General features: G+C 44.1%; 2 protein-coding genes across 2 annotated transcripts; both read right to left on the minus strand.

The window, feature by feature from the left end:
* Nucleotides 1-818: 818 nt before the first annotated feature.
* Nucleotides 819-1784, minus strand: LOC103307425 (olfactory receptor 51G2-like). Its single transcript, XM_008178177.3, has one exon. It carries the CDS (start codon nucleotides 1782-1784, stop codon nucleotides 819-821), a length of 966 nt encoding a protein of 321 aa, XP_008176399.3.
* Nucleotides 1785-9299: 7515 nt separating this feature from the next.
* On the minus strand, nucleotides 9300-10274 carry LOC135984105 (olfactory receptor 52P1-like). The gene has a single exon (XM_065598533.1). It carries the CDS (start codon nucleotides 10236-10238, stop codon nucleotides 9300-9302), a length of 939 nt encoding a protein of 312 aa, XP_065454605.1. The 5' UTR covers nucleotides 10239-10274.
* Nucleotides 10275-11789: the final 1515 nt, after the last annotated feature.

Raw genomic sequence — 11789 nt, forward strand, 5'->3', positions numbered from 1 at the left:
TGGAATTCATGGAAAGAGTCATAGTCCAATAGGAAGGCCATATGCAGAGTTTTTTTCAAATTCTTCCATAAGAATTGCAGGGCTAATGCAGAAGTCCTCCATCTTGTCTCTTGAATTTCCCCTGACAAAGTTTAAGCAGATCTGAGATAGCAAGGATCAGGCCCCAAAGTCCCTTTATAACTGAAGTTCAGCAGATTAGCCTCTTGTCCACAAATGATCACAGCAGGCCTTCCTTAGATGAAGAATAGGTAATGTGCATTGTTGCTTTGAAATAAATCTCTATTTCCTATGTATACATTGATAACTATTAGCATTTTTAGCATAAGGCAATTAATCATTGAAGAGATTCACAGGTAGTTTATTACAAACTTCAAAGAGAAACAAAAACAATGATATAATTACACCATAAGTTTCATCTAAATGTTTATATCCCCTTTTGACCTCTGAATCAAGACAATAAGTAATGAAACATTACTTATAGGAACTGAAATTTAGCACCTACAAGCTAATTTGGTCACATTGTTGAACTTCTAATAAGATATAGGTAAACCCAGACAAATACAATTAGTATCTACTTCTGATTCTCTAACAATACAGGCCTATATTTCAAGAACTCTAATTTATTTACCATGGCTTTGTTAGCTATCTACAAGGAATGGCCCTGTTTATCATTTCAATATTTTTGTAATATGTTTTTAAAGTTGCTTTTAGTTCAACCAGCCTGCTGGTTGCTTAATCCTCGCTGGTTCAGCGTGACAGATGCACTTGGACACCATGGGCCATATTGGCTCCTAGATAGACAGACTAGACAGACCAAATCAGTGCCCCCATTGGAGTCTGTTAGTGGAATAGTTTTGAAAGATATTCATGATTCGTTTACGAATCTCTTTGGTTTTTATGCTGTATGCAATGGGATTGAGCACTGGGGGGAGGAGGAGGTGGAGATAAGACAGAAGAATTTGACTCTGAGGAAGAGCCTTTTTCTCGAACCTGTTAATCATAGACAAACTGATCAGCGGGGTGTAGAAAAGCAGGGTGACACAGATGTGGGAGACACACGTGTTCAGAGCCTTGAGACGCTCTTGCCAGGATGTGATACTCAGTACGGTCTGAAGGATCATGATGTAAGACAAGACAATGAGCACTGAGTCTAAACCCAGAGAAGAAAGGACAACAAACAAACCATAGAAGCTGCTGGGCGTAGTATCTGCGCAGGCCATTTTCATCACATCTGGATACAAACAATATGAATGAGAGAGAGATTGGATCTTGCTGTAGGGCAACCTCTTGAGAAGAATGACAGATGGGATATGCAGACCACTACTCCTGATTATTATCGCCAGCCCTATGTTTCCTATCCTTGCACTGGTTAAAGTCGAAGTATATCTCAGCGGGTGGCGTATTGCAACAAAACGATCAAATGCCATAGCTAATAGTACAGAGGATTCCATGACGGAGAAAGTGTGAATAGAGAAAAGTTGGGCCAGGCAGACATCAATGCCAATTTCTCTGGTGTTAAACAAGAAGATGCTGAACGTTGTTGGCAAGGTGGAAACAGACAAGCCAAGGTCAGTGACAGATAACATAGAAAGGAACAAGTACATGGGCTCATGGAGATTCTGCTGTGTCTTTATCACAAACAGAATCAGACCGTTTCCTAAAATTGCAATGAGGTACATGGAACAGAAGGGGATGGAGATCCAGGGGCCATCAGCTTCCAGCCCTGGGATGCCTGCCAGGAGGAATGTTGCATTACTCATGTTGGTTTCATTGCAGGTTGGCATGATGCACTGGGGAGGTTCTGGTCAGTTTATTAAACCACATTCCCTACAATTAAAAACAACATTATTAAAAATACGTGACACCATGACAAAAAATATGGCCCATCCTGCCACTGCTCTTCAGACAGGTTGGAGTCAGTACTTTGATTAAAAACCCTTGTGGTACTCACAGATCCCCATCTCAGTTATAAAATTCCATTACTAATAATATCCTGTTCTTATATAGAGCTTTGCATTCATAAATCTCAAAGTGATTTACAAAAGAGCACAAGTATCAATGGGTCTGATTCAAAGCCCATTGACACTCAGAGAAAGGAGGATGTAGATCCTCATTTAACTGAGGGGGAAACTAAAGCACAGAACAGGTAAGCAACTTGTGCAATGCCACACAGGAGATCAGTGACAGAACTCAGGTCTCCCAGCTCTCAAATGAGTGCCCCTTCACTAGACTGGACCACACCCTCTCCCCTAGATGGAGCTTGGCATATGAAGACTTGTATGAACTCATTATTAAATGGCACATAAGAAAAGCAGAGTGGACCTGAACCAAAACATTGGATCAGAACACCCGTGCATTTTGGAACAAGGTTTCAGTCTGGATCCAGATCTCAACTGTTTAGCTTGGGTCCACCATAAAAAAGTAAATGGTTTACGTATTTGACAGGAGAAAAATTATATGTTTTGTGAATGGCCCATGGGCTGAGAAGTGTTCATACAAACTACTCAGTGATGACTGACAGTGAGTGTCCAAAGACACACAAGGAGGCTGTGGCAGAACAGGGAACAAAATCCAGCTTTGCTGTGTTTTAGCTATAAACGCCAGCCTGCCCCTGCTGTTGTACATTATGTTAGTATTGGAGGGGAAGGGGACCAAAAGAAAAGGAGCAGCTGAAGACTGTGAATGTTAGCTGTGTACTATCTTCATTCTAGATGTCTCCTTTGCTCACACTGGGTGAGATCCACCCCGTGCAGAGAGCCAGCATTCCTCAACCTGGAATTTTGCCATTTGCAAAGTTTACTGTGAAAAACCCTATCCTCAGTTATGTGCAGGACTCCTAGGGACATCAACTGGCTCAACTGGCCCTTACCCAGCAAAACCCTCATGGAAGTTAAGTTTTGTTGGAGCAAAGACAAAGAGTTTGATTTTCCCACGTATGGTATCCTAGCAGACACTCCGGGAGGTGTTATATTCCAAGCAAGCACCATGCCTCCAGAAGCTGCACGAAGTGCAAGTCACCCTTTCAGAGGTTACAGCACACTCTCCCTTTAGCTAGAAACTACAGGCAGGTTAGTCAGTATTTGCCACTCCAGGGCTAATTGCACCCCTTGCTGTTAAGTGTCTGTCAAGTCAAGTTATGGGTCTAAATAGACCTCAGTTTGGATGTGGTATGGCCATTCCTAGGTTCCTTGTTACCGTACACAGCCCCAGGCAAGTCAATGATACTTACAAAAAAGTGCCACAGGGAGTTAAAAACACAAGCTGGGTTACACTAGGTTTTGTGTTCTTCACTCATGGAAAATTCCACGCGACATGGGTAATGTTTGCACCACTGGGCTCTCAGATTGCAAGCACCACAAGGCAGGGACCCGTCCTCCTAGGGCTTTGGGTCTTCTATAAAATAACTAATAATGACGCTGATAATAAAAATTTGCAATTCTCATTGTTTACAGATTAAACATTTCAAGCAGTTGAGACTGCCCATTAATATAAATGAAATAGATACAATATGATCAGCGCACTTACCAAAGCCACTAAAATAGAGGCTGGAGAGTGTTCAGCATTTACTCCTGAGTAAGTAGAGCTTAAACACTCTGCTCAGAAACATTCCCTCTTTCTGTCAGACACGCAGTGTGGAAGTATTTATAGCGCAGCGGGTAAAAGCCCTTGAGGATCAGTTAATCAATTGGGAATCACCGTTGATCTCATTGTTACACGTTTTAGCTTGACCAGCAGAAATGGAAAATACCTAAAAGGTAAATGATTTGAAGTATTTCTGCACCGACTGGTGCAGCTTCCGAGATTAAGGGGTAACCCAATTCACAAGATGTTTCGCAATATTCAGCAATCGTCCATCCCAGAGCTGGTTTAAATGATGTAACTATGTGAGTCAGGGGACTGGCACTTAAGTGCTCTCGGTCAGGATTTGACCCTGATTTTTTTTTCCTCAAAGAGAAGTTAGTTCTTGTGAAAGGTGCCAGACTGACAGACCTGGAGATGCCTGTGCTTTAACGAGCCAAAATTCCACACGTACTATTGTGGATCGACACCACCAAGTGTGTACCGTACGGCACATGGGTGGGTGAACTTGTAATCTTTCCATTAACTGGATTTGAAACAATTTATTGTATTGTGCAATTTAAACAAAGCAGCCAGATCTCCCCACAGTTCCAGGGAATCTCCCACAGCCCCCGGTGTATTCTGCACCCACAACATACATGCCCCAAAGAACTCCCAATGCAAACCGCACATCCATCCATTCCCCTCCATAGTCCATCAAGCCCCCCTCCGACCAGGAAGTCATTATGCAGCCCCTTCTCCAGCCCAGTAATCCTCTCTCCTCATCAATGCCATTCCTCCCCACAGGATCCCCTCCTCACCTTGTCACCCATTTCCCCACTCCAGGCCCCAAGGACTTCATCCTGCACTCCCAGCCTCTCGGTTCTGCCCTGCAGTTCCCTGTCCTCCTTTGTGTTGTCATTTTCCATTCCGGCCACCAATTCTCCTACTCCTGGCCTCTTCTACGTCTTCCTTGTCCTGACTCCAACTCCTCCCGGCACTGTATCTTTCCTCCAGGTCCCCATGACCAGCTCCCCTCAACTTATCATCAGCTCCATCCCCCAGCCCTTTGCACACCATCATCCCCTCCATATCCCCTGCCCTGAGGGGACAAAAGGGGCTGCCATTTGCCCTGCCCCTCACAGGCCATCGGCCCCTCCATTTCACTCTTTTGGGCAGTTGTTCAGGGAGAAATTCTGCCTTCCCTCAGCTCATCTCCCTTGGAGCTGATGGTTGCTTTCCTCCCTGGTCTGCCACAAAACGAGCAGCTCCCCTGCCTTTCTGCCTTTCTCAAGCACTTTTCCTCAGACTTGATTTGTCTGCCCCATTTTCCTGATAATTTACTTGCTGAACATTTGGCTTCTTTGAACTCTATTTGAAATGTAGCTACAAGTTCAGTGACATTGGGAAGTAATCCTGCTGCTTTGATTGTAGCAGTTTTGAAACAGCATTTCCCATGTCCAGAATCTTGCTTTGGAGCACAATAATAAAAACAAAACTAAAATTTTCCATTAATTTCTTTAATGCTGGAGGCTCATAAACTTCAACAGCACTTTTGCTCAGGAGAATTATTTCTGTGGGTGCCTTCATTGTGTCTAAACTCTGAATCTGAGAGGAAGGAGTGATTCATACTGGTTGTTGATCAATTGTGTAGTCAATTGCTTGACCAAGCTTTCATTTGTAATGAAATATGTTCAAGAGGCCAAATCAATAATATCAGGTTTACTTCTCTAACCCCATAATAAAATAATACAAGAAAAAGGTGCATATGATACCAGTTTTTTGGAAGCTGTCTTGTGCAGTGATGTTGCATTCCCCTTACTCAGAAAGTGTGCTCCCCAAAGTTACACATTTCAGCTTTTATCATTTATATGAAGATTTCACAAGTTACACATCTCTTTAAATGTCACTGAAATCCCACCCATCGGTTTGTCCCAATTCCCTAAATTAAGTGGGGAACTGTAGCCCATAAGGCCAGTTTGCTAGCTTGCTACAATGTGTTTTTGGTTTGATTGATTATATTATTTTCTTGGGGTTTGTTTATGCTGAATTCCAGTATACGTTAATCATAATAGTTATTCATAATAGTTGGCTGTAACGCAATGAACCTGCAGGCCTGAATCCTGTATGATTATCTAGAGGAAGTCAGTATAAGGGTTTGTAACCTTTGGCATAGATAAATGGCCTACCAGTTACCCCTCTTAAATTTGGGGAACTGAATAGGGAAGCAAACAAAGAACTGAATATGTTTACCATAAGTCTGGAACAGACCAGTAACTGCAGGGTACACCACAGTACATGGAAGTCATAAATTAGGACAAGGGTAACGGTTTTGGGGATGAGATAATCGATATTAGTATGTATGAATATACCTCTACCCTGATATAACGTAACCTGATATAACACAAATTCAGATATAACGCGGTAAAGCAGCACTCCGGGGGTGGGGGTGGGGTCTGCGCACTCCGGTGGATCAAAGCTAGTTCGATATAATGCAGTTTCACCTAAAACACGGTAAGATTTTTGGGCTCCCGAGGACAGTGTTATATCGGGGAGAGGTGTATATGTCGTAATATGTTAATCTATAGAGTAAGTGTACCCGAAGATTTATCTGGCTCAGGAAATAAGATTTGGGCATGGTAGGCTGGGCCCTGATTGTGGTAATGCCAGGACCCTATAAGAGGGCAAACAACCATGCAGGAGGGTGGCTCTTTCCTCTCTTCTATCAGCTCATCTTTGCAATACAGCTTAGCTGCTCAACACTCAAACCTAATCCCGACCAACTTGGGAAGCCTGGACCATCAAATTCATCAGGCGTGCCAGAGACAAGGTTGGTCCTTTGTCTCGCACTACCAGGTCTTCTTGGAAGAGTGTGAGTATGCAAGTTTAAGTAGTCTTTTAGAATAGAGATGGTACCACCAGGGGTCATAGAATTGTATTACTTCTTTGTGACACTGTGTTTTATATTGTTTATTATTCTTTTATTCATTTTAATAAAGATCTTAACAATTTGGTATTGTCCTCAGTATATCTGCCACACAATCTGAGAGTCCTCTCATGACGTTGAAATCTCTGTGTTCTCTAACCCTGTGGCCTGGATTGGGACAAGAACCTAAATATCTTCTGGTCAGATCATTGACAAGTCGTAATAAACTAGCCCATAAATTCAGGGTCAACAGAACTATTGTGAAGAACTTTCCTGGCTTCTACATTACCCCAGGGGAACTGGCTAGTAAAACGGTCTGAGTCCCCACTCCTTTACCCAGAGGCCTGCCTGACCTCAAGGACTCCCCTTCCACTCGCCTGTGTGGCAGAGTCCTCATAATGGTGACACAGCTGGGTCCAAGATTCCTGGGAGGCTGAACCCCCAGTCTCATTGTGGTCACTTAGGACAGGTGCTAGGGTGTCCCCACTCCGGGGTACTCTCTTCACACCAGACACTTCCCTGACCCACTGATCATTACATTAAGTTCAAACCAAATATAATTTATTAAACAGCAACTGTAAGAAAAATAAGGAAAACATGGGAAAGGTTCAAGGAAACAAGGGACCCCGCTCAGTGGGCACAGGAACATCACAAACAGCTGTTTATGGGATATAAGGAAAGATCCCAGTCTGTTCTTCACACATTCCAGGTCTCCTGCCCAGGCACTGGCCGCTCTGTTATGATACAGGTAAGACACCTGCTCTGGCAGTGGCCACACACCCTCAGGGTCTAGGTGGCAGGACCCTTCTCCCCAGCATCTGCCCTCCTATCAGATTCACGTCCCCCCCTTCTGAGTCCAGCCTTCAAGGCCCTCTTGTCTGGTGACGTCTCCCTGTGATGGGTCCTCTGCCCATGGCCCCACCTTGCTCTCACCAGCTGCTCGTTGTGCTCAACTGCCGGCACGGCCGGCGTCCACTATCCTGTCTCTGTCCCCACAGCTCCCTACTATAGTACTGGTACTAGTATCCTGACTAGGGGTTGGCAAATGTTTCAAACAACCACAGAGAATGAAAGTGCTAAAATAGCCCCCAAAAAGTGGAGTATAAAAACAACAATGAAATTATTATGATATTTATTTTAATGGCATTCAGTGATGGTAGTCAATGTCCATATTTTGTGTTGAATCTAAAAGACAACATTTGATCCTCTCTATCTTCATCAGAAATAGAATGCCTCTGCTGCTGATCATACATCAGCAGAAACCAGTGCAATCGTTAATTTTGTTGGTGAAAACAGTTCCCAAGAGAATTTGTGTCGTTGCATATACACCTAACATGAAGAATGTTTTCTAAACATTTCTCTTGCATCTTCTTATGCAGTTTTGGTTTTATCAAGTTCATCTGAGAAACAGTCTTTCAACTGCAGTGTTGCAAAAAGGTAGGAAAAGCAACGAAAGAGCAAACAAGACAAGTTCAATAAAGCCTTTGTCCCCAGCGGCATCCCTGTGTTTGACAACTTCAACCCAAAACTACTCAACTTCGTTGTCCTGAGTATGCAGCCAGTGAACCATTGGCAAAACTCTCCCCTGCTGCTCCAATTATCCAAGGTATGCACAAACCAATGGCAAAAATGAGATATTAGCCAATCTAGCTCATGCAGGGCTGAGTGCAGTAGAAGGACTTAGTAGTGCATGTGATTCAATCACCTGGATGCTTGGTGATAATCCCTGTTTCACCTGTTTCAGAAACTCCAACATGAAATCTCAACACCTACTCTTGACATCTTCGACAACGGGAACAGTTAGTGTGTGTTTTGAAAGGACTGGCTGAAAGCGACTCCAAATTTGACTGTGCAAAGCAGTAAGTAATATGACTCAAAGGCGATATCATAGTTTAACACAGCTGTCCAGTTCTCTAAAACAAACTGTTTCACAACTCTCACCAACAAGCTCTAGTAGAATGTTCTCAATTCCTGCAGAAACTTTCCTGTATTACACTTTCCAACTGAAATATTTGTTTTATCCTCCAAGCTTACTGAAGAATTGGAAGTAGAAAAATCAGGTAAATTTTGTACACCGGATCACTGTATATATAATAAAAAATTTCAGCACTGTAGTTTCTTGCTTTGTCTTTGGCTATCTAAACGTGTAGCTTCAGTTTGTCAAACTGATCGAGAATCCTCTTCAGACAGGGACTAATGGAAACACAACTTCTGTCAGAAAACTGCAGTATCTTCTGGTGGTCTGGAAGTCACGGAAAGGCCAAGAGACAGGGTGTGTGGGGTTTGATGGGTGACACTGAAAGAGGTCAGGGGATGGTCAGAGGCCTAGTCTTCACTTACCGGCTGGTCCGGCGGCACGCCATCGATGTTCTGTGATCGATTTATCGCGTCTGGTTAAGACGCGATAAATCGATCCCGGATCGATCCCGGAAGTGCTCACAGTCGGCGCCGGTACTCCAGCTCGCCGAGAGGAGTACGCGGCGTCGACGGGGGGAGACTTCCGGCCGCGTCTGGACCGCGGTAAGTCCGGACTAAGGTACTTCGAATTCAGCTACGTTATTAACGTAGCTGAATTTGCGTACCTTAGTCCGAAGTCCGGACTAAGTGGGGACCAGTCCAGAGAGAGGGAACTCAGCAACTGAGAGAGCTGTGCTTGGTCATGGCGTAATAACACATTAGATATGAGGAACTTCTCAGACTGTGGAAATCCGCAATGCTGAGTTCAGCCTAACTGGGACAGAGCACTCTTGATTAATGAGGTGATGTCCTTTCCCCCTTTTGTCACACAGGGTTTAACGTCAGTGGCCCCCGGTGATCACCTTCTGCAGGTGTATTTGCCCACTTTGTCACAAAGCTCTTTGGTTTTGACCCCATAAATGATAGGGTTGAGCATGGGAGTGACAAGGAGATAGAAGTTAGACAAGGTGACGTGAACATGGGAAGTGATTCCCTGACTGAACCTCTGAGTCATGTAGGAGAAGAGGCAGGGAGAATAAGACATCAGCATCACACAGATGTGGGCTGTGCAGGTGTTGAGAGCTTTCTGGTGGGCTTCCTTGGAGGAGATTCTGAGGACAGCCCTGATGATCAGACCATAGGACAGGGCAATGAGTGTCAGGTCTAACACAATGACTACAAATGCTGTCACCAAGCCGTACATCCTTGTGACTGTGGAGTCCCCACATGACATCTTTGCCACAGCTATGTGCTCACAATATATGTGGGGGATAATGCGGTTGGCACAGAATGGCAGCCTACTCAGGAACAGGGGCATAGGCAGAATGATGAGAACTGCTCTTATCAAACCCAAGAGCCCTAGCTTAGCTATTCGTGCGTTGGTGAGGATCGTAGTGTATCTCAGAGGGTTACATATGGCAACATAGCGATCGAAGGCCATTGTCACGAGAACGGCTGACTGTATAACAATAACCGTATGAAGGAAGAACATCTGGGTGAGGCAGCCACCCATAGTAATGTGTTTCAAATTGAACCAAAATATACACAGTGCCTTCGGTATGACAGAGGTAGACATGCTGATATCTGTGAGCGCCAGCATGCAGACCAGCAGGTACATTGGCTTGTGCAGGGTCTGCTCTTTGCCTACAACAAACAGAAGCATGAAATTTCCCAACAGGCTGACAATGTAGAACATAGAGAAAGGGATGGAAATCCAGATGTGGGCAGCTTCCAAGCCAGGGATGCCCATTAGGATGAATGTTGAAGGGCCAGAGGGGGTGAGGTTGAAAGCTGCCATGAGGTGGTCGATGTGTCTATCAGGCTCAGAAATGCTCAAGGTGCCTGTGAAGGGAGAGAAGCACAGCGAGGGGGTTACACACTTTATGACAAATAGTACGGTAAATATTTTATAGTTATTACCAATTTAGAAATGGGGGGGTGAGCAGTGAGGTGACAACATTTACAGATGGCACCAGATTATTTAGGTCATAGTCAAGTCCACAGAAGTCTTCAGAGGGAGCTAACCCAGCCAGGTGAATGATGGCATAATGGCAGATGAACTTGGATGTCAATAACTGCAACATGTTTGCCATTGGATGGAAAAACTCCCCAAACACCTTAGGAGGTTCTAATTGAACTATGTGAATTCAGGACAGAGCTTTGTGAGACCCTACTCACAGTGCAATCCTGGACAGAAGCTAAGCAAAACATTGGTATCCATGAGGAGTGGAATGGGGAACCATACAGAAAATACAATGCATGAGATCAGTCTGTCAATGTTTCACCCTCCTCTGGACTTCTTTGTGTAGTACTGGACACCCTTCTCACACAGCATATTGCAGAACTAGAGGTGTTCAGGGAACGATCAAGGAGAGAGGTTCTAAAGACTGGGATTGTTATCTTACAAAGGAGATAAATAAGAGGGGATATGAGAAAAGTCCATAAATTACTTACTGGTAGAGAGTAGATCAAGAATGTGTTCTCCCTGTCTCATAATACAAGTTCAAGAGGACATTCAATTAAACTGAAACGTGGTAAATTCAAAACTGATTAAAAAAGAATGTTTTCTTCACTCAATGCCTAATTAGATTGAGGAACTCATTGCCACAAGACATAGTTGAGACCATGAGCTAATCAAGGATCAGGAAGGGTTTGGACATTTACATGTATAGTGAGATTATCCAGTTACAATAGTTACAGCTAAATAAATATTTCGGAAAGACGATACGCCCACGTGTTTCGGGGCACAAACCAATCTCTAGCTGTTAGGCATTAGGGTGACACCCTCATGATGGTTAGGTCACCCCCCCATCGACCCAGTGCTGGGTTTCTCACACCTTCCTCCAAAGCACTTGTGGCTGTCACTGTCAGAGAAAAGATTAGATGGACCATAGGCCTGATCCATGATGCAGTTCCAATGTTGGAAAGGAGCCAAGTTTCCCCCATGGAAACAGACATTACCATTCTGGGTTATGACTTTGTGCTCAAGAGAATGGGCATGAAGGGCACATGGATCTTGTTATTTAGGGCTACAGGCCTGCACCTCTGTTACTTCCACTGTTTCTTTTGGTGAGACACTTTCTTGCAGGCACCCAATATTTTCTGAGACATAATGATGGGGGTCTCTATCATGGGATGCAATGACTCTGAAAAAGATTTGTGGGTGTGAAGGGATAATTAGCTAAACATGAGACTCCAAGTGTTACTATATGACCAAAATAGCTAATGAGATCCTGGGATGATAAACAAGAGAACATAAGAAAATAAGAACGGCCGTACCGGGTCAGACCAAAGGTCCATCCAGCCCAGTATCCTGTCTAACGACAGTGTCCAATGCCAGGTGCCCCAG

This window comes from Chrysemys picta, chromosome 1 (genome assembly GCF_011386835.1).
Source record: "Chrysemys picta bellii isolate R12L10 chromosome 1, ASM1138683v2, whole genome shotgun sequence".
NCBI lineage: Eukaryota > Metazoa > Chordata > Testudines > Emydidae > Chrysemys > Chrysemys picta.

Coding starts and splice junctions, on each gene's coding strand:
- LOC103307425 (XM_008178177.3), bottom strand. CDS start 1,784: ATGCCAACCTGCAATGAAACCAACATGAGTAATGCAACATTCCTCCTG.
- LOC135984105 (XM_065598533.1), bottom strand. CDS start 10,238: ATGGCAGCTTTCAACCTCACCCCCTCTGGCCCTTCAACATTCATCCTA.